The sequence below is a fragment of the Xyrauchen texanus genome, chromosome 36 (genome assembly GCF_025860055.1).
Source record: "Xyrauchen texanus isolate HMW12.3.18 chromosome 36, RBS_HiC_50CHRs, whole genome shotgun sequence".
In the NCBI taxonomy this organism is placed as follows: Eukaryota; Metazoa; Chordata; class Actinopteri; order Cypriniformes; family Catostomidae; genus Xyrauchen; species Xyrauchen texanus.
Genome location: NC_068311.1, coordinates 22483691 through 22506255, shown reverse-complemented (window position 1 = coordinate 22506255; position 22565 = coordinate 22483691). Strand labels below are relative to the sequence as shown.

General features: G+C 36.5%; 1 protein-coding gene across 1 annotated transcript in view; it reads left to right on the top strand.

Annotated features, from left to right (window-relative positions):
- LOC127629628 (sorting nexin-19-like) overlaps positions 1-21488 on the top strand; it is a 52195-nt gene extending 30707 nt beyond the window's left edge. The window contains exons 10-12 of the mRNA XM_052106751.1: positions 10309-10493; positions 12748-12835; positions 18975-21488. Coding sequence (XP_051962711.1) covers positions 10309-10493; positions 12748-12835; positions 18975-19098 — 397 coding nt within the window. The 3' untranslated portion in view covers positions 19099-21488. The remainder of the gene's footprint in view (positions 1-10308; positions 10494-12747; positions 12836-18974) is intronic.
- The last annotated feature ends 1077 nt before the right edge of the window (positions 21489-22565 follow it).

Below are 22565 nucleotides of genomic sequence, written 5' to 3'. Positions count from 1 at the left end.
CAAAGGATCCCTTGATCTGACTTATTACTAACAGAACACTACAGAATGTTCCTCCATATGTAGATATAAACTTTGCATGCATTTGATTATGGCCATGGTTTCTCATTTCATTACTCAGATTCTTTGAGGAGACAGAAGTCCCGAAGTTTATTTATTTTATTTTTTCTCAGAATATTCTTTGATTAATGTTATCTTTTTATAGTGTGCATGGTGAGGAGAGACAATTATAGCATTGGTGTCTGTGACAAAGTGCTTTTTCATCCAGGTCTTGCTTAACAACACCGTTTCCAAAAATCAATGTTGATATTGTTCATCTTTTGTTGTATGCAACAACACAAATAAGAACTTAAGAATATCTTATTGGACATTGAATTTTAATCAATGTTGAAAGAAATTGAACATATTCCCAGAATTCTTAGTGGTTGAAACAGTTATTACAAAAGCATTCAAAATGCTTCATCAGACAAGATCCAAATGGCACAGTATATGGTAATTTCCAGGCCTACATAGAATCTTTGAATGCAGAATTCCACAGAGCACTCCTGACACGCTGTCTATGCTGGGTGTGAGCAATGCGTCACGACACATCAAAAATAAATAGTTTCTATTGTAATCAATGAAGCTGTCTACACTGGAATCATCCATTGCGTTTGGTTGCGAAAATTATTTTACTTTCCAAAGATCCTACATGTGAATCTTTTAAGCTACTACATTAAATCCAGCTTGCGATGTTTCTGGTTTTGGTCTACTTATCTTTTCAATGAATTGATCAATTGATCTCAGATCAGTTTAAATGGTTCATTAGTGATTCAGGCTGAATCAAATTTATTTGTAAAATTCCTTATCCAGTAATCACAAATGACTGGAAAGTTCATGGAAAAGTCATGGCAATTCATTGGTCAAAAGTGTACAAACCCTGTTTTTACAAAGGCGTTAAACACCTAGTTTAAGAACTCTTGCTGAAGACATAAAGACTACATTTTGAATAAATGAGGCAGGATCTATCATTAGACCCATCTGGAAATAAGACCACACAGCTCTGCTTGCATTGTTGTCCCTGTGGAAAATCTCTGTAATGAAGTTTTAATATCATCTCACAGTTTAAAATGTATGCGTTTGTCTTTTTTTAAATTGAATCAGAGGTGATTTGTTACCAGCAAATGTACCCATAGAAGATGCTGTCCAATCCAAGATATTATTTCTGGCCTAGGATGTGGCCCTTTGAAGTGAAAGTATGTTCTTGTTTTACAATAGCGGTGCCTGGAGATGGATTTTGTCTGAGATAAACTAGTTAATTTTGACTTAAGGAAGATAATCTGTTTTGGTCCAACATTCCTTTTGGTTTTGAAACATACTGGTAATTGTAATGGCTTGTTTAAAAAGCTGGAACATATCCCAGAGTGTTTGATTATCTCACAGTGCAAATTGATGCAGTTCAGCTCTTGGCTGCCCATATAGGTCACTATGTTCCATTTGGTAAGAAAGCAGGAGCTGAATTGGTCTCCTTGTTGCCTCTTTTTGGACAGGGGACTCTTAGGTATTAGCCTGCACCTGTTGCAGACACCTGCACTAGAATGAGAGTTTGCCTCTGTGTTTCGTTTTCTAGTCCCAGACTTCACTTAGCTCTGTTGCTTTGAGAAAGAAATCCACCTGGAATACTTTGTTTTCTATAAGCATTGAACCACTTTTATTACTCACCTGTGTGATCAATCTTGCTAGAATCACAATCTTAACGGAAGGCTGATTTAGATTTATACACTTTTTGAAACTTAGGATGGCTGGGGTGAGGGTCATTCCAGTTCAATTCACTGTCCTTATTATTTTTGCTTCAAAAATCCAACATACTGTTATTGTACATACATACAATAACCCGAGACCAAACTTTTAAAATGTTACTTCTCCTAGAGCTTTCGAGCTACATCCACTAATCTCGCAACTGTCCTTCAGCCTGTTCTGATTTGAGTTATTACTGTATCGTTTCTATAGTGATCCGAGTTACAGTTTTCCCTTAGAAGACTATAAAAAAAAACAGACTTCTATAGAGCACAACATTTGGGTTCCTGAAGTAAAAATCCTTTAAATTTTTTCAATAGTCTAATTGATTTTCAATGATAACTTATAAACCTTTAAAGACATACCTACCATGAGCTCCGAGGTTGTTCATCGACAGTATGTGCTTCCATTGAAGCTATCGATGTGCATTATTTCAACTTCATTGTTTAAAAATCGTGATTGAAATTGGAATTCCTGGTAAACATCTACACTACCCATGATCCTGAAGGGAAAAGATCTACCAATCAGAGAATCGCAGCCAACAAAGTGCACCAAAAGAGCCCAGCAGCAACCGGTTACTTCCATGATGCAATGTGAATGACGCAACCAAGTCGTATTTTTTTTTTCTCTCAAATCAAAGATTGTAATGTTGTGATTCAGTGAGTTGGTTGTTTTGGTTCATGGCTTATAACTCTTGTATGGATGATTTTATGAGAAACCTATGGAAAAAATCTATATCAATACTTCCAGAACCCAGACAGCTAGAAAATTAGGCAGGCACTTTTGCACTGTATTGACAGAATGTTCTGAGTTTGGATCGGAATGTTTATGATTTCAAAATCCAACATTCAAGCAGTTCAAAGGTACAGTATCTACCTGTCTGTCTGTCTTTAAATTTAAACTTCAAGGCTTTTTTTTGTTTACTTTCACACAAGACTTTATAAAGCCAACATTCAGAGTCTTTGACGTTGTATTAATTATCATGAAAGTGGCTGTGAAACCAATGACTTTTTTAGATATATTTTTTCAGTAGCACCCTGTCTACACTTTTTGAGAAGAGAGGTTGTTACACTTCCCTGCATCTCTCTCGTGACAAACAGACAGTTAGTTTACCATCTCATAATAATGCTCCATACAGTTCAGCCTCCAGATTAGTCTTCCAGCACATCAGTTTTTCCAAGTTTATTTGAGATGCAGATTAGGCAAGTTTCCAAATGGAATATACTTATCATGTTTATGTTTTTGGAGTGTCACAAGAAATGAAGGCTCACATTAAAACTGAAAAGGGTAGTTTAAATTAATTTGGCTCCAGTGAGCTCCAAGCACCCATGTTTTCCACTCCTGTTGGCTTGAGAAATATCTTCCCTGCTAATGCTGCATGTCTCAGTCAAAGGCCTTGCCAGTCCACATGAACTGCCCTTTACAAATGACAGAAATGCCATTAATGGAATAAAATGCTCTACTTGTTGTTCAGATAGCTAGTTTTTGTTACATCACCTTACATCAGAGCCTCTCAAGGATTACATAGGTCCTCTGACGGAGTCGGTTTAAGCATTTTCATAAACTCTTATTAGAACTGCCTGGCAACCTAGAATTTTGAGAGCATTGTAGCTGACACATTTACAAAAATTAGTTTTGAATGTCATTGCTGGAAAGAAACCCGTTTAGGCTTCTTTTAAAAGACCTCCTACAAAACGGCTATAAAGTCTGCTGTTAAAATCTCCTGCAGACGCTAAAAATTTTACTATCACGAAACAGAATGGCCATGCTGTGTATATGGACTCCATGCAACTGAATATGTACGCTTATCTTTTTTGCACAGTATACAAAAAGCAGCATGCTAAATGAGTAGGATTTCAAAATACTCATTCAAAAAACAGTAGGCGAACAATACTGTTATTGTACAAACATATAGGTGACCTGCACCTACTGAGATTCTGAAATGTGGGCACTTTGCTATACCATAATTCCATGTGAGCTGAGAATTCGTCAGATTCTAGATAACACTGAAAAAAAATTTAAATAACTGTCATTGAGTGAAAATTGATGTAAAGAAAATATATACGTGGCAAGAAAAAGTATGTGTAAATAACCTACATTTATACAGGTGAAACTCGAACAATTAGAATATCGTGCAAAAGTTCATTAATTTCAGTAATTCAACTTAAAAGGTGAAACTAATATATTATATAGACTCATTACAAGCAAAGTAAGATATTTCAAGCCTTTATTTGATATAATTTTGATGATTATGGCTTACAGCTTATGAAAACCCCAAATTCAGAATCTCAGAAAATTAGAATATTGTGAAAAGGTTCAGTATTGTAGGCTCAAAGTGTCACACTCTAATCAGCTAAACACCTGCAAAGGGTTCCTGAGCCTTTAAATGGTCTCTCAGTCTGGTTCAGTTGAATTCACAATCATGGGGAAGACTGCTGACCTGACAGTTGTGCAGAAAACCATCATTGACACCCTCCACAAGGAGGGAAAGCCTCAAAAGGTAATTGCAAAAGAAGTTGGATGTTCTCAAAGTGCTGTATCAAAGCACATTAATAGAAAGTTAAGTGGAAGGGAAAAGTGTGGAAGAAAAAGGTGCACAAGCAGCAGGGATGACCGTAGCCTGGAGAGGATTGTCAGGAAAAGGCCATTCAAATGTGTGGGGAGCTTCACAAGGAGTGGACTGAGGCTGGAGTTACTGCATCAAGAGCCACCACACACAGACGGGTCCTGGACATGGGCTTCAAATGTCAAACGTCTTACCTGGGCTAAAGAACAAAAGAACTGGTCTGTTGCTCAGTGGTCCAAAGTCCTCTTTTCTGATGAGAGCAAATTTTGCATCTCATTTGGAAACCAAGGTCCCAGAGTCTGGAGGAAGAATGGAGAGGCACACATTCCAAGATGCTTGAAGTCCAGTGTGAAGTTTCCACAGTCTGTGTTGGTTTGGGGAGCCATGTCATCGGCTGGTGTTGGTCCACTGTGCTTTATTAAGTCCAGAGTCAACGCAGCCGTCTACCGGGACATTTTAGAGCACTTCATGCTTCCTTCAGCAGACAAGCTTTATGGAGATGCTGACTTCATTTTCCAGCAGGACTTGGTACCTGCCCACACTGCAAAAGTACCAAAACCTGGTTCAATGACCATGGTATTACTGTACTTGATTGGCCAGCAAACTCGCCTGACCTGAACCCCATAGAGAATCTATGGGGCATTGCCAAGAGAAAGATGAGAGACATGAGACCAAACAATGCAGAAGAGCTGAAGGCCGCTATTGAAGCATCTTGGTCTTCCATAACACCTCAGCAGTGCCACAGGCTATGCCACGCCGCATTGAGGCAGTAATTAATGCAAAAGGGGCCCAAACCAAGTACTGAGTACATATGCATGATTATACTTTTCAGAGGGCCGACATTTCTGTATTTAAAATCCTTTTTTTTTTTATTGATTTCATGTAATATTCTAATTTTCTGAGATTCTGAATTTGGGGTTTTCATAAGCTGTAAGCCATAATCATCAAAATTATATCAAATAAAGGCTTGAAATATCTTGCTTTGCTTTTAATGAGTCTATATAATATATTAGTTTCACCTTTTAAGTTGAATTACTGAAATTAATGAACTTTTGCACGATATTCTAATTTTTCGAGTTTCACCTGTACATTTGTCTTACAATAGTTACAGTAAAGAACAAACACAATCTGTTTTTAACTAATAACACACAAATATTTTATTGTTCTTGTTCATATTGAATACATCATTCAAACATTTATAGTGTAAGTTGGAAAAAGTATGTGAACCCCTAGGCTAATGACGTCAACAAAAGTTATTTAGAATCAGGTGTTGGCAAACCTGCCATCCAATTAATTAAATGAGATTGGAGGTGTGGGCTTGAGCTACTTTAACTTATAAAAAGCACTCAAACATTTTGAGTTTGCAATTCACAAGAAGCATCTGCTGATGTGGACAATGCAAATGAATTGTTGCTTTGCATAAAGCTGGAAAGGGTTACAAAATTATCTCGAAGAGCTTAGAAATTCATCTCTCCACAGTTAGACAAACTGTCTATAATTGGAGACGATTTAGTCCTGTGGCTACTCTCCTTAGAAGTGTCCGTCCAGCCAAGATGACTCGAAGGACACACAGCAGAATGCTCAATGAGGTAAAGAACCCTTGAATGACAGCAAAAGTCTTGAAGAAATCATTGGAACTGGTTAACATCTCTGTTCATGAGTCTACTATACAGAAAACATTAAACAGGCATGCTGTCCATGGCAGGATACCACGAAGGAAGAAGCTGCTTTCCAACAAAAACATTACTGCACGCCTGAAGTTTACCAAAGACCCCTCTTGACACTCCACAACGTTACTGGGAAAATGTGTTGTGGACTGATGAAACTATGTTTGAATTGTTTGAGAAGACCATGCAGCACTATGTATGGTGTAAAAAGGGCACCTCAGACCAACATGAAAACATCATCCCAACGGTGAAATACGGTGGAGGGAGCATCATAATTTGGGACTGCTTTGGGGCCATCATCAAGGAAAAAATGTATTCCCAAATGTATCAAGATATCCCAAAGGATAATGTCAGGGGGGCTGTGCACCAGCTGAAGCTCAGTAGAAGTTGGGTGATGCAGCAGGACAGTGACCCTAAACATCGAAGTGAATCCACAACAGAAAAAAGAAAATCCAACTATTGAATTGGCCCAGTCAGAGCCCAGACCTTAACCCAATAGAGATGCTGTGAATGACCTCGAGAGCCATTCACACCAGACATCCTAAGGATATGGCTGAGCAGTTCTGTTAGGAAAAATTATACAAAATTCTTTCAAATGTTGTGCAGGTCTAATTCACAGCTACACTTGGTTGAGGTTATTGCTTCTGAAGGAGAATCAACCAGTTATTAAATCTAAGGGTTCACAGATTTGTTCAGTAAAGACATTAAATATTATAATTATTTGTGTGTTGTTAGCTTAAGCAAATTGTGTTTGTCTGTACTAGTGATTTTAATGAAGATTTTAGATTTTTGATGAAGATCTCAGTATTTTACAGAGTAAATGTATTGCAATATTGAATATATATTTTTTCTTTTTCACTGTACTGGCATGATTTTATGAGCTTCTATGGATGGTATGCAGTGTCAAACATGTGCTGTCACCATGCAGCATCTGTGGCATTTCAAAGAGTAAAGACCAAAATAAACCAGCTATGTAATTGAAGAGCAGGGCCGACTTAAATCAATGACACATGAAGTTCCTGGGACACATGAACTGGAGAATACCCTCAGGTGAAGACAGTTGCTTGATTGGGTTACATATTTATAGTAAAATGGATTTGAAGACTTTTAAAACCTCTTTCGTAAGTTGTTTTTACTGTACCATTGCAATTTTTCTGCACTACATTTCCTCAACTGTCAGGTTTGTTTTTTTATTAGGAATATATTTTTTCTGCTGCTTTGAAACAGCGGCTTAAAATGTATCTGGAGAAGACAACACACGCTTTATTTTTTTATGTGTAATGATGGAACTGTAAACATAAATTATAGGAGATTTATGCTGTCTCCTACTATTAAGACAAATTAATTTTCATAATGCCAATGTTAGGTTGGTTTAACTTGTCAAATGTCTAAGATGTCAAAATAGCACCACATTGTCAAGTCTTACAATGTTAGTCAAGGTTTCTTGTACCAAAAACAGTCATAACGGAGTTAACATGACCATTAAAAAGCAAAAACAAAACTGCACTGTACTTCAAATTGATAACCCCCCACAGACTAAAGCACACTGTACGATTTTGGCCATAATTTACCATTTCATTTTAGGAATCATAGAAGATAAAATACAAGTTTTCAGTCTTTGATTGCAGTGTAACATTCTCACAGGTGGCTAATTAATTATTTGCCTTTTAGGATAAATTTTAGTGATGAATATAATCATATCCGCCAATTAATGTGGTACAATCTGCTTTGACTTTTACCCCAAGATCTTATCGTACAATGTGAAAAGCAAAAATCGTCAAAGGCAGAAAATTGAACCATGTGCACTGGACTTTATGATGAAATGTACTGCAGGATGTCTTCATAAAAATGGTAGTGTTTTATAATACTTTTTCCCATTCTTTTTTTTTATTTATTTCCATTTGTTAAAGAGGACTGTCTGCCAAAGTGGTAGTGATTATTAAAAGATTAAACACAATTTCATACAGAGTAAGGTTATGCAATGCTGCAGTTATACACAATTTCTGTAATGTAGTGTAAAGTGGCCAAAAGTAATTTTGTGGTTTTAATGCTGTAAAATGAGACAGCGTTTCATTGCTGGCGTTTTGTTAGGACAAACTAACTCCATATGTGGCTAGTCACAGATTATAACTAAATAGACAAAGATCGTTGTTCGCTGCAGTGGCACATTTTAAAAGTGTCTTATTGAGGGACAGTTGTGAAAAGATGAAGGCCAAGGACTTGATATATTATTGAATTACTGGATGTTCTCTTTGACTTCTTTCCATTTGGTAGATATTTTGTTTGTGTTTTGGTCGAACAGGGTTCATGGTGTGTTTTGTGAAATTACCATTGAATTCACCAGCAATAAAAATTGTTTTAAAGTCTGTCAAAAACGAATAGTCCTAAGTTGTTCTGGGTGATATATCATATAGTCATGACGTATGTATTGTATTCACAATTTGCTTGCGGTTTAAAAAGATGCAATATTTTACTTCTTGCATTAAACATTTTAAATCTTGTTGGCGTCAATGGCTGTATTGTTGAAATGATGGTTGCTCTGTTTGAAGAAAACATCACCCTATTCAGCCATGAGAAAATACATATATATTGAAATAAATATAGAATATTTTAAGAAGGCTGACAAATTTAGAGATTTCTTTTTAGCTATATCTCCCAGCCCTAGTTACAACCCATTAGTATTTACTATCTAATATGTTGAAGTACATTGGCATCTTTATAGGCAGTACACTGAATTTACATACAAGACCAGAGAAAAATCCTGTTCTTTTCATTTACTGTTGACTTTTATTTCAGTTTGACTTGGGCTGCTCCAGACAATATTTTCCATGGTCTCAAATGATTTCTAATGATTTTGCCATTTGTGAGTTAGAAAATGACTACTTCTTTGTCATTTAACAGACACTTTTATCTAATCCAACTCAACCTGGAACAATCTAAGGTGCCTTGGTCAAAGACACAATAGACACTTTTTCACTATCGAGCCAGTGCGAACGAGGGATATCAACTGCCAATGTCCTCGGACCTCGAGCTGCGAGAGCAAAATAGATCTGCATTCCCACCATTGGGCAATAGCCCTGCAGCGTTGCCCTAAAACTTGCCCTTAATACGCCACCCTGGTGCCAATGTCACACACCCCGCTCATTACCCAAGGGAAACTCAAGCTGAGATTTCAGACTCTGCCAGCTAGCCCTCAAATTGAACCCGAATTTGTACTGTGGCCACAATTTTTATTTTCCTGAACCTGTAACGCTGTGTGCTGGATACACAACTTGGCAGTTTCTGCGAAAAAAGATACAGTAATGTGCAAAAGTCTTGGGCACATAAGATGTTTCACAAAAGCATTTGTCTTATGATGGTTATTTATATCTTCAGCTTTAGCATGTCAATAGTAAATGTACATTTTAGACGTTCCTTTTGCAAATAGAGTAGAAGAACAGGGAGCTTGACCCTCACAGAGCCTCCACTGGGATTCCAAGAAGAGACAGAAGCTTGACACTCCAAGAAGCTTGGAACATCCTTTTTGCCAACCACCAAGAAGAACTGTCTAGGTGTACCTAGGATTAGGAGAACTGTTGCTGTTTTGAAGGGAAAGGTGGTCACACCAAATATTGATTTAGATTTTTTTATGTTTATTGGACTTTGTATGATGTTCATTGATAAATGAAATCTATTTATGACATTATTTTTGAAGAAATCACCACTATGCAACATTTTTCAGAAGTGCCTAAAACTTTTGCACAGTATCACGTTTTCGTTCAGCAGACGTAGTCGATCTGACGTTGCACATTTCCATCAGCCTAAATATTCAGAAGAGCCCTAATTTCATCTACTAACCAGTATTGATGATTCTCCATTCTCTGTTGGTTTATTGAGGTAAGCTGGTGGCTAGATATGAAAGATTGGGGAAATGAGAATCTTTGTGCTGAAACCTCTGACGTGACTCAGCGAAATTCTGCCTTTGATGTTAACCCCGCCTGAATCCCTAGTTGACCTTCTTTGACCCAAGGGTAGTCAGTGGACTAAAGGCCATTGGCCCCGAAGGTACTATGAAGCCCCAGATGTGACCATGAGAATGGAACTGGCCCTGGCACGCACTAGCACAACCTCATTTGGCCCTATTATGGAAATGCAGCAAATAATGCTAGCTAGAGATTAGCCATTTGTGGGACTTAAACCAACAACTTCTTGCCAACCAACAAAGCTACATCATGCTTCAGCCGAAAGTCAACCACGTTTTCTGATGCCTCTGACATGATAACATCATCTTTACCTCTTTGTGCTGTGTTCATTGGCTTGTAGATGGTTGGAGGTGGGTGGGGTGAACCTGACCTGTATGCAGTATTGGGTGATTTATCTGCGGGTACTGCAGGAGGCCATCTGGCCCGGGGGGAATCTGCCGGCTCAACCCCGGCCCCAACGCAGCCAGCAGCAGAAGGAGGAGACCAGAAAGCAGGCTTTGCATTGCCTAATAAAACTACTGCCAGGTGGGTTGCCAAATAGTACGCACACATATATAAACATGTTGCTACACCTACTAATGCTAGTTGTACAATTACAGAATCCCTCAATATTTTCTAATTGAGCTTTGACCATTTGTGTGTTGGACAATGAGTACTAAGCCTACTTTGAATTTGAGATGTTTTTCATAGGAATTACCCAAAATTTTGGCTCCCTAAAATGGTATAAAAAAAATTATAATAAAAAAAAGGCTTACTTTTTAAAATCTGGTAATAGAAACACCCACATGGACAAAAAGATTTCTTTTTTTTAATTCTTTTAGCTCCAATATGAGATTAAAGAAGCATTATTTTCAAAGGATCTTGAAGCCATAAAATACTTTTGTAAATCACAAAGGATGAGTTAGTAATCAAATATAAAGTCTGCATGTGCAGCTCGCTTCAATTACTGAGTACCTGTATTAACCTGAGCTTTAGATGTGTCAAGTCTTAATTATCAACAAAACGCAGAATGAGACTATTTTGTCTGCAAGTGCTTTTCATGTGGAGTTCAAAGTGGCGATTGATGCTGGTGCTGACGTGAATCATGAATGCGGCTTCATGACTGCTGTAACAAAGCTGGCTGAATAATATTGTGGAGGATGAGAGTTTTAAGAGATTTAATTCCCATCGAAATGAATGTGCAAACTATGTGGGGATTAATTATTTAAATTAGTAAAACTCCAACTTGCAAAACATTTAATGTTACTTGAATTGGTGCTATTTTAGTGCATTTCTACTGTGAAAGGCTTTGTTAGAAATGTTTTAATAATTCATTATATTGTTACATATTGTTTTGTTCTAAGAAGGAATTAAATGTATTTCGTCTGGAAAAGTATATTTAGTCAAATTTCAGCACATTCAAAATCTGTGATTAATCTTGATTAACTACGAAAAATTATGCGATTTAATCGCCATTACAAATTTAATCGACTGACAACAATAATAACATTATTATTATTATTAATTATCATTTTTTATAGGTAATTCTTTTCTGTCTATTTTATAATTAAATGTGTAGTTATATAAAAGTGTTTTCACTGCAACATGTATGGTCCCACTTTATATTAGGTGCCTTTAAATACTGTACTAACATTAAAATACTTAATTGTGTAACTGCATGTTGTTCTGCAAAATTCTCATTAGATTCACATTTTGAGGTACAGGTAGGTTTAGGAGTAGGGATATGGTTACAGGTTACAGTTTAGGGTAAGGATTGGGGTAGGTTTGGTTAAGGGTTAGGGGTAAGGTTAAAAGTGTAACTACAGATGTATTTAAATGCAGGTACTTAATGTAAGTACAATGTAACACATATGTATATAATAAGTACATTGTGTGAATTGCTTAAATACTATACATAGTAGTTAAAAACACCTAATATAAAGGGGGTCCACATTTATAATTTTTTCAATTATTCCAAACGAAGTCTCCAATAGACTGACTCCAATAGACTGACTGAAAAAGGAATTTATCTAAAACAGAATTTGAGGAAATGAGAGAAACCATCCCACATTCAAAAATGTGCCTGTGCCTCTCAATTACATTATAAATGTTTAGTAAACATACTAGATTTAATATTTTCTATCATTTTATAATGCCTTTTGGGCGTGCTGAGTGACTCCAGCCAGGTCTCCTAAACAACCAAATTGGCCCGGTTGCTAGGGAGGGTAGAGTCACATGGGGTAACCTCCTCGTGGTCACTATAATGTAGTTCTTGCTCTCAGTGGGGTGCATTGGTGAGTTGTGCGTGGACGCTGCAGAGAATAGCGTGAGCCTCCACATGCACTTTGTCTCCACGGTAATACGCTCAACAAGCCACGTGATAAAATGCACAGATTATGTTCAGATGTGGAGGCAGCATGAGATTCGTCGTCCGTCTCCCAGAATGAGGCGAATCAAAACCACGAGGACTTAGAGCGCATTCAGAATTGGGCATGCCAAATTGAGGCGAAAAGGGGAGGGGGAAAATAAATAAATAAAAAATTGCTTTGGGTTGAACAGTGAAATTGGGATTGCAAATAGTACTTTGTGATTCAGACAAACAGCTGTTGAGAAGCACTTCACCATTACTCGAGATGAGTAAATGATTCAAAGCATAAACTAGAAAATGTCAGGTTGGGGAAACCAGCCTCTCAACACAGAATTACTGTTTTCCCTCAATAGCATCAAGTAGTCCATCAGCTTTTCATCTCTATGTTCTTTGTATTCTTTGTGAATTTATTGTGTGGTATTGTCTTTTCAGGTCTAATCTCTGATTTACTTGGCTCTGAAAAGTACATGAGATCTTGGCAGATGGTTGTGGATTCTTTTCAGGACCCCACCATAAACAGGTGTGTGAGTACTAAACACAGCTCTGTGGCCACTTTTGCAAGACCTCGCAAAGCAATATTTATGAAATTTACACAAACAATCTTGTGGTGAGTTATTGGTTCTGATCAGTACTGGCAAGGCCTTGTATTGGCCCTTCATGCTAGGCTATGGATTTAGAGATTGTTGAGATAACATGCTTTCACCAGTCAATTTGTTTTTACAAAAATGTAATTCTGTATTACCTGGCCTTGAAGAGTCATGGAAATGAAAAAATAAATAAAATGTTATAAGTGAATATACACATTTCTTGCTACACCCTGCTTTCAAATACTTAATCTGATTTTGTGAGCGAATCATTGCTAATAATCGTTTCTTTTCAATGAATTGGTCGAACCTCTTCACAAATTGGTCTGAGTGAATCAGCGAATCAGTCTGAATCAAAATGCTTTTGAAAAATTCTTATCTAGTAAGTTAAAAGAAAGGGAATGGAGATTAATTTAAAGTGTGGAAACCCTGCAAATTCATGAATTTGCAAAAAAAAAAAAAGTTGCAATCTAGTGAATAAGAAAACGCATTTAAAACAGCAAATTGGTCAAAACAATTTCTTGAACCACATCCCCCTAATCCAGATTTTCCCAAACTTTGTTCTGCCACAGCACACTTTTTATGAATAGAAAATAGCACGGCATATTTTCAGGGGATTTCTTTTAAAGAATAAGCTAAAAGCACCAATTCCAGCGATCTGCACAATTGTGCAGAATTAGCTGCAACAATAAAGGTTTATTTGGTGTGGCTTGCTTCTGTGTCTCAAATTTGTTAAATTTTATTAACTGATTAGTTCAGTGACCCCTTCTGGATATGTCACTTGGTGGTGACAAACGAGCATCTTATGTTGTATGAGTGAGTCAGTGAATCATTTTGAGTCGTTCATGACCGAAATCTACCAAGAGAATTTATAGTGTTTAAGCATTAAATGAACAAAGCAGATCTATAGTCTTCCTTCAGTCTGAACATGATTTTTCATCCAAAAAGAAACAATAATAGTCTAATAATTGTTAAGAGTTTCAATAATGTCCTTCTCCCATTAAATCTGGCATGAGTACAAATGTACTGACTTCAGTGTAAGAATTATAAACACAAAGCAGATCTACGATATCATTTCCCAAAGATTTAAACTGCTGAGCATGGATTTTATCAGAGAAGACCACAATAATAGCCTAATAATAAGAATTCTGAGTTTCAATAATGTTCTTTCATCATTGCAAAGCACATTTTACATGAGTTGAGTCGAGGCATCAACACATGGGGCGAATTGCCCTCCACATGACAAGCGTTGCAGAAAACATCACCGAGGGGCGATTTTTATGAGTTTGCCACGCAACAGTTGTGCACAATAAACAATGAAAATGTGTTTGGAAGAGAGAGAAAAAACTGGCAGTTGCTTTGATAGCAGAAAGTAATAAAAGGGCTTGTTTATGTTTATGTTTCTGTTCAATAAATGAGGTCTCTGATATTCGTAAATGATAAGGTAATATTTAATTAAAAGAAATTATGAGACATTCAATGTCTCTTCAAAAATGCTTGTTGCTTAGTACTCTCAAAGACATTATTTGTGAAGCAAAGATGTGTGAAAAACACTTTGGTGTAAATTAGCATAACCCCCTAGACTTCATTGTATTAGAGTCACGTGAAAGACACTTAACGTGTGTAAATATCAGTTAATTTTGCACATTAATCGGAGCTCTTCACAATCACAAAAGTGACAAATTATGATTTCAAAAAGGTGAATTTCACAGAAAAGTGAGGAATTTGCCTCCCAGAAATAATTGTATTTATGCATTTATATATTTTGTGGAATTTGATCATTTTCCATGGCACACCTGACAGCCTTTCATGGCACACTAGTGTTCCGCAGCACAGTGGTTGGGAAACACTGCCCTAATCCAAACATTACCTTTAATGCCATGACGTAAATATTGTAATCCACCAATGTGAATCTAATCATGTTATAAATGTTTTGTTTTAGAATGTAACCAAAATATTACATACTAATCTTATATGTAAATAGAACAATTCAAGAATGTTTTTAACATAAATCTCACAAATCTTAATTGCAAAACGTGGCTTCAACACGCTGTAATTATTAAAATACTAATACCTACATCATAATTTTTATGGCACAATAAGTCTGGTGTGGATGTGGATTCTGCAAATGTATTCGGGAAAGTAATGTGCTTTCAATAGATACATAGCTGTGTTCTGTTATCAGGGCACCTCTTTTTATGCCATTACATTAGCACAGTTGGATACATGATTTAGTTTCTCACCAGCTTGAATTTTGAGAGCACTGCACTTTGATTTATTAGAACATGCTGTATTCTGCAATAAATGTTCAGATGAAGCAGATGCTGTTGCAATCAGTTATACATTGACTCAACATCCCTCGCTTTATGATGTAAAATAAGCATGAAAAGATTAAAGACTAATGCTGTAAACCCATTTTAAACCCTTTTCAGGCCAAGGACTCTGTGGTGGATAGAAAGCAGTGACCCCTTTTTACATAGTGTACAAATATTCAGAAGAACCGACTCATAAAGCTCCGTTCACACATGCAGCGACTTCTAGCGACAATTTAAATTATCTCATTCATTTTCAATGAGAGCTGGTGACTACTGGCGACATGAGCAACAGTTACCTTTGTCGACTAGATGTGAGCATGTCCAGTGACTACAGAAAGTTGAGTAAAGTTTAACTTTATGCCAATGAGGAGAGACTTTCATCAGCAACAACCAATATGAGTTAAGACAAGTCAAGTAGCGCATGTGGAGGCTTCATGCCATCCTCAGCGGCATTCACACACAATTCACCACGTGCCCCACTGAGAGCAAACCACATTATAGGGACCACGAGGAGATTACCCCATGTGATTCTACCTTCCCTAGCAACCGGGCCAATTTGGTTGCTTAGGAGACCTAAGCACGCCCAGGGATTCGGACTCGCGAACTCCATGGGTTTTAATCAGCATCTTTACTCGCTGAGCTACTGATGCCCCCCAAATCCATTGATTCTTAATGTGATAATGCACAGTGACTATAGAATATTTTTTGGAAAATTTGGCCTATAGTCCACGTATGTGGTCATTGTGTTTAACAGTGTGCCGTTTCACAATAAATGTATGAAATTTATAAAAATGGCATATTGGATGACTCTTTTGACTCCCAACGGGTTTTAATGCAAAAACGATATAAGGTTTCTTTCCAGATGTAGTTTTGTTGTTGTTTCTCCCAAAGACAAACTTAGTTGAGATCTAGTTTATGCTGTTTTGTCACATGACTAGGTGCATCAAAAGTTTAATCCTATAATGACAGACTAGAGCAATGCTACTCAACACACGGCCTCATGCAGCCCTCGAACAAAAATGTGCGGCCTGCGTTATGTTGACATCATCAAAAATACGAATCAATAATGTAAAGAATGAATTAAACAACAAGGAATATTTGAGTATTTATTTTCTGGTCTGGAGTCGAGTGGAGGCAATGATGGAGAGGACGTTTTTGTGATGATTTCACTGTTTAATATTTAGCTGATGTTATATGAGAGCAGCGGTCAGTATGCGTGCAGCCGTCATTCAAACCTGCTTGTGTTCGAGAGTCACTTATCACAGTGCGAATCTTTTTCAAACCCATTTGAATAGCTCACCATATGCATGATCATCACGATAACAGTAATAACAGGAAAAAAAAGTTTATCTTGCAATAACGGCATTGAGACGTCACGCAATTGATTATTCGTGAACTGCATTACTTAACAGCACAATACTAAAGAGGGTAAACGAATCCATTTGATTTGTCACTGGAGCAATTTTGGAGTAAGTACAGGAAATATATCTCTTGTTTTTGAACATATTTCTGGTTTGTGTGATGCTGAACACTCTTTGTCTATTGGTTGGAAATGTCTTTGACACTTCCTTAGGAAAATTAACCATGGTTTTATTATAATAACCACAATTTATCAGTGGTATTTGTAGTTGAACCATAGGAACCACAAAATTAACCATGGTTTCTACAGTTATAGTTACTGCAATATTACTATAGTAAAACCATGATTCATTTTTGTAAGAACTGATCATGTCTGCTTTCTATATTGCAATCAATGTAGTGGAAACATTTTAACTAAACCATGAGAGAATTTAACTGTTACACCCTTAACATATATTTTAAACTTTATAAATTAACTCTCACTATAACATTCTTACTATAAAAGTAATAAATAAATATTAAATATAAGAATGACTAAAATTAAGATTGTGGCCCTCAATGTTTTAGGGGTCCTGCTTTGTGGCCCCATAGCTTTCCAAAGTTGAGTAGCCCTGGCCTAGATTCTCCTGAACTGAGATCAGTCAGTTTAAATTAAATGAAATTATGCACAGCCTATAGCGAAGACAAAACTTAATGTCCACGCATGTGGATGCGGGGTATCAGGAACATATGGATATAATATAAACTGATGTGTGGAAAACAAACTGTAGGCAGTCTGAGTGAGTTTGATTCCTACATTGATAGATCATTTATCTTGTTAATGATATGATGCAATGAGCTCTGCAGCAGTTCATATAGAAAACACTCTCCCTTGCAGAATGTACATTTTTAGGGACAAGAAAGCTGATCACTTATCAAATTAGAATGATGTTTCAGAAATTGTTGGCAGTCTGAGTGCGTTTTATTCGTACATCGATTGACATCGTTCATCTGGTTTATGATTTAATGCACTTGGAACTGCTCTAGTTTATATATAAAACTCTCCCATGTTAATGTAAATTTTTTGCCACAATAAAACAAATTCCTTGACCAGTTGGAATGATATCTTAATTTTATGGCAATATGCCAGATTTTCAAAAGATATGGCTAGACGTGCAGTCCACTAATAAAGTTAGAGCGACAGCAGTAAGAACACCCACTAGCGACTTCATTGTACATATGTGAGCGACATCAAGCGATAGTCGCTGCATGTGTGAACGGCTTCAGGGTCGTTCGTCCAGGACGTAGTGCGGAATGTTTTACAATGTAGATTTAAAAGAACAGCTTTATAGTCATTCGTTGGGGAATTGGGCTACACTGCTTGTGCTTTGTTTTGTGCTGTAGATTTACTGTATGTTGTGGATTCACTAAAAATAAATGACTTATAAGAGTCAGTCATTTGGGTTTTAGACTACACTGGTCGAGCGTGTTCAGGGTATTCATTAAAATAAAATAAATACAAAATTTGGGATCAAACAATTGACCAACCGTTGAAGACCAACCGTTGAAGATCAACCAATTGACAAACCATTGAAGACTCATGTAAATCAAATCAAACCAAATTAAAGTATCACTTTTAAAGCTTTTGTTGGATGTTGGAACTTTTCTAAAATGAAATGATTTCTTTATATTTTAGGCAAAATACGTTTTCATGCTATACCGTAGGAAACAACAGACTGCAGACCTATGACAATATTGAATGTAGGCTAATAGATCTTTTCTTGCTTGTAATGTGATTCATTAAATTCACATGTTCAAGTTTATACAGTAACAGTACTCTTTTTTTTTTTTTTTTACTACTTCCTACCCCATATGTACTGAGCCAAAGCAGGCTGAAAAGTGTAAATGGAGTAAACTGTCTTGATAGGGTTTGCTCATTTTTATTTCATTTTCATGGTTTGGGGGAATAACTGAAATAGTCTTGTGATACCTTTTCACCTCTACATTGTATTGAATTGATACACTTGTAAAGAGTGTAATAATAGTAATGTTATTACTTTGTGATTAAAAGACTCAAGCATGTTTTGTATTTAGAACAAAATGCAGCACTTCTGAAGTTTGTTAGATAATGTTCCATCTGCAGTCTTGAAATGTTCCATCTGCAGTCACATTTAGTGCATGAATTGTTTTAGTTTTTACAGTGTTAAATGGAAGAATGTGCTTCATGAAACTGCAAGCAATTGTCTTTTTTTTATTTTATTTGAATTTTGGAATCTGCAAGCAAAGTTATGTAATGTAATGATCCATGTTTCTTATAATGTGGTATTACTGGATCTGTGTGCAGGGTGTAGCTGTGATTGTGACCTCTTGTGACCTCTGGCTTGTGGTTTCTCTCTTTTTAAAGTTATTTTCTTATTTACAGGCACCTTGTTTACTGCATCTGGGACCTGCTTATTGAATTTCTCGTCCCAGAGGTGTCTGACGGGGACTTTCAGAAAACACTTCTGCACAGCCTGTCAAAAAATGCTGAGAAGTTGCCACCATAGGCATGTTGGAGCAGACTGTAGAAATAAACACATGTGCACATAAAAGTTTTACTTATAAAAGAGTTTTAAAGAGTGGTCAACAAGCAGCGTGAGATGAAAGTACAGGTAGAAACATGTGATCAACAATTGTCATGTTCCTGTGTTCAGACTGTGGATTTGGATCCATGATTGCTTGTATCTGGCACCAATTTATTCTTCCTGGTTCTGGGACACAAACACACTGAATACATTCGGCCTAGTCTTGATTAATGGCCACCTGTTTTGTGTTTTATCAAAACACAACTCCAATCTCTAAAGACCTACATGCCGGATCTGAATTACTTGCAAGTTCTCAAGCTTTTATTCACCTTATTCCCACTTCAGCTTTTGTTAAAGCTGAAGTGGGAATAAGTGGTAATAAGCTCTTACAGATGGACTTGACAATGGTGCAGAGTTCAAAATCATGACTGTATAATATTCAGACTAATTGGGTGATTCTCAAAACAACTGCCAAGATAATGTACGGGTCATATTTAAAGGGATAGTTTACCCAAACATTAAAATTCTCATCATTTGTAGCGACGTGTGTATGTGTATGACTTTCTTTCTTCAGCGGAACACAAACAAAGATTTCTAGAAGAATATCTCAGCTCTGTAGGTCCTTACAATGCAAGTGAATGGTGACCAGACCTTTTGAAGCTCCAAAAAGCACATAAAAGCAGCATAGAGTAATCCATAAAACTCCATAAAACGGATCATTATTTCAATATTTTTTATTATAAATCTCCACTTTCACTTTCAGAATGTGAAAGTAAATGTGTAGATTTATAGTAAAAAAAGGACTTATATATTTAAATACTTAAAACTATTTTTCTCCCCCACACCTATCATATCACTTTTGAAGACATAGATTAAACCACTGAAGTCGTATGGATGAATTTTGCTGCCTTTAAGTGCTTTTTGGAGCTTAAAAGTGTGGTCAACATTAATTTGCATTGCATGGACCTAGAAAGCTGAAATATTCTCCAGAAGAAAGAATGTCATACTTACACATCTGGGATGGCATGAGGGTGAGTAAATTATGAGAAATTTTTATTTGTTGGGTGAATTATCATGCAAAACGACATTATTTTAAGGACACATAAGCACATTTAAGTTGTATAATGCTTCTGGACATTTTACTTTCACTATTACATTAGATTTACTGTCTTACAGCTTTTGCAGTAATGAGAATATCATTGTGTCTATCTTTTTTGTATAATGAGAAGAAGGGGGGGTTATGTTTGTGTGGAATTGTCACAAAAATATTCTCAGAAAGTAAAAAAATCATAATTGCCCTTAAAATAGGCATGGGGATCACCCAAGTTTATTTATTTAAATTACATTACCTCCCTTTGCACATTGATATACTTGATAACTCAACTTTGAGTCTTGAGTCTGTCTTATCTCTCCAGCCATTCATGGAGAGAAGCTTATTTTTCCATTAAATATTTTCAATTTCCATTATAAATATCTTTGAATATTTATTTCTGTTGGAGATCATGGATATCTTGTAGATGAATGGATATTTTGTCATTCCTATTTGATTACTGTGCATTTCCTTATAACACTGTGAACATTGTTGTCATATTCTTTTATTGAATTATATATATATATAATTGATCTTAAATGGTATGTTTGATAAAGTTTATTTCTTTTAGATGTATTGTATATAGAAAGGCAAATTAAGTTCTAATGCCAAAAGATAAAAAAATGACATTGTTCGGATTTATGGTTTACACATTGTGTTTAGGCCATTGTCTTTTAAGATAGATGAGATAGCGCAATGATAATGTCTTGATTGCCTTAATGTGTGTACATTTAATTTAAATCAGTTTAAAAAAATATAATAACAGTTAATTCACATGTCTGTAAAGAATAGTTAAAGCTACTGAATCAGCCTTGTTCATTCCACATGATTATGTATAATGTGTAAGTGACTGTTCAAATCTTAAAGTGTTACTGTCCATTTTTTTGTTACTGTTGCCTGTGTTTTGCCAGATGTTTTTGCATCAATGCTTTGTCTAACCACTATTCTGCTTGCACAAACAACCCAATATCTGTGGTAAAATAATCCATTATTTTCTTTTCTTATGTGATCCACTTCTCGATGCATGTTGAATTCAGATTTTGCTCCTTGCGTGCTATTGATATTGGTTTAGCATGCATTACAATGAATGGATGGCTTTGTTACACTGTACTTGTGCTTTTAATGTGCTGAATGTTGCAATATTTTTCATTTTATAGTTTTTTCTTCTTCCTGGTGTGCATGTATTGTAGGCCTAAAGTTGTCTAGATGTATGTTACATAAGAGTACAAAGCAATTAATATTGTTATTGACAATTCATTGGAGGTGCATATTACAGGTCACATTTAAAACTACAATGTGTCTGGAGTCTGTTCACTTTTAGAAACGGGTCAACCGATTGTAGATTTTGCTGATACCGATAATTACGGTGATGGAAAAAGCCGATAACCGATTAATCGTCAGATTGTTTTTAAAAGCGATTCATAGAATGTTACAAAATTATGTAGTCTTTCCTTACTAAGACGGGCACAGATATATATAGAGGATACAAGAGTTCAAAATGTAAAAAATATCAAATGCAGGAGAATTGCGTGGCACCATGTTGGGATCGGACGTGTAAACGGGGAGCTCTTTCACTTTGCTAGTTTTTAATACTTTTTATGTCATAAACCTGAGAGATTTGATACACCCTGCTACATAACTGTTCTAATCTTCAACTTGTCAAAGAATTCAAAATCTTCTGGCTCTGGGGATATTAAAAGACACTTACGTGCTCAAGCTGAAGCCCCTGACAGGGCTGCAAACCAGGGACTCGTTTTGGACTGTGCGGCAGGCGAGACTCAACGTCAGGTTTCCAGCATGTCTGTAATGTTGGTAAAGGTCGTGGCGGACTTGGAGGATCTTACTGTAATATGTAGATTGATTACTGCGATGGAGATTAAATTCATTGAGTTGGTTACAAGAATCGGGGACGTTGAGAAATGGATTGATTATCTGGAGTCATCTCAGAGGGAATTAGCTGCTAGCGACCAAAGTAGATTTGAAACGCGTTTGGAAAAAGTTGGAAGACCTTGTGAATTGCTATTGGTGAAACAATGTCTGAATTTTTGGAATTCCTGAGCATGAGGAAGGCTGAGATATGATGAAATTCCTAGACAAGCTTTTCCTGAGTCTGCTCGACATAACGGGCTAAGCTGGAAATCGGGCGAGCTCACAGAGTCCCGGCTCGGAGATCGGCGGAGGGAGACATGCCATGATCAGTTCTGGCCAAATTTCCGAGATCATCCGATAAAGATCTCCTATTACGTGAGGAGGAAAGGAAAGCTTTCTTGGAAGAACCACAACATTTTCTTGTTCTCAGACTTTGCAAATTCGACAAGAGAGAAACGTGATCGATACAAGGAATGCAAGAAACTTTTAA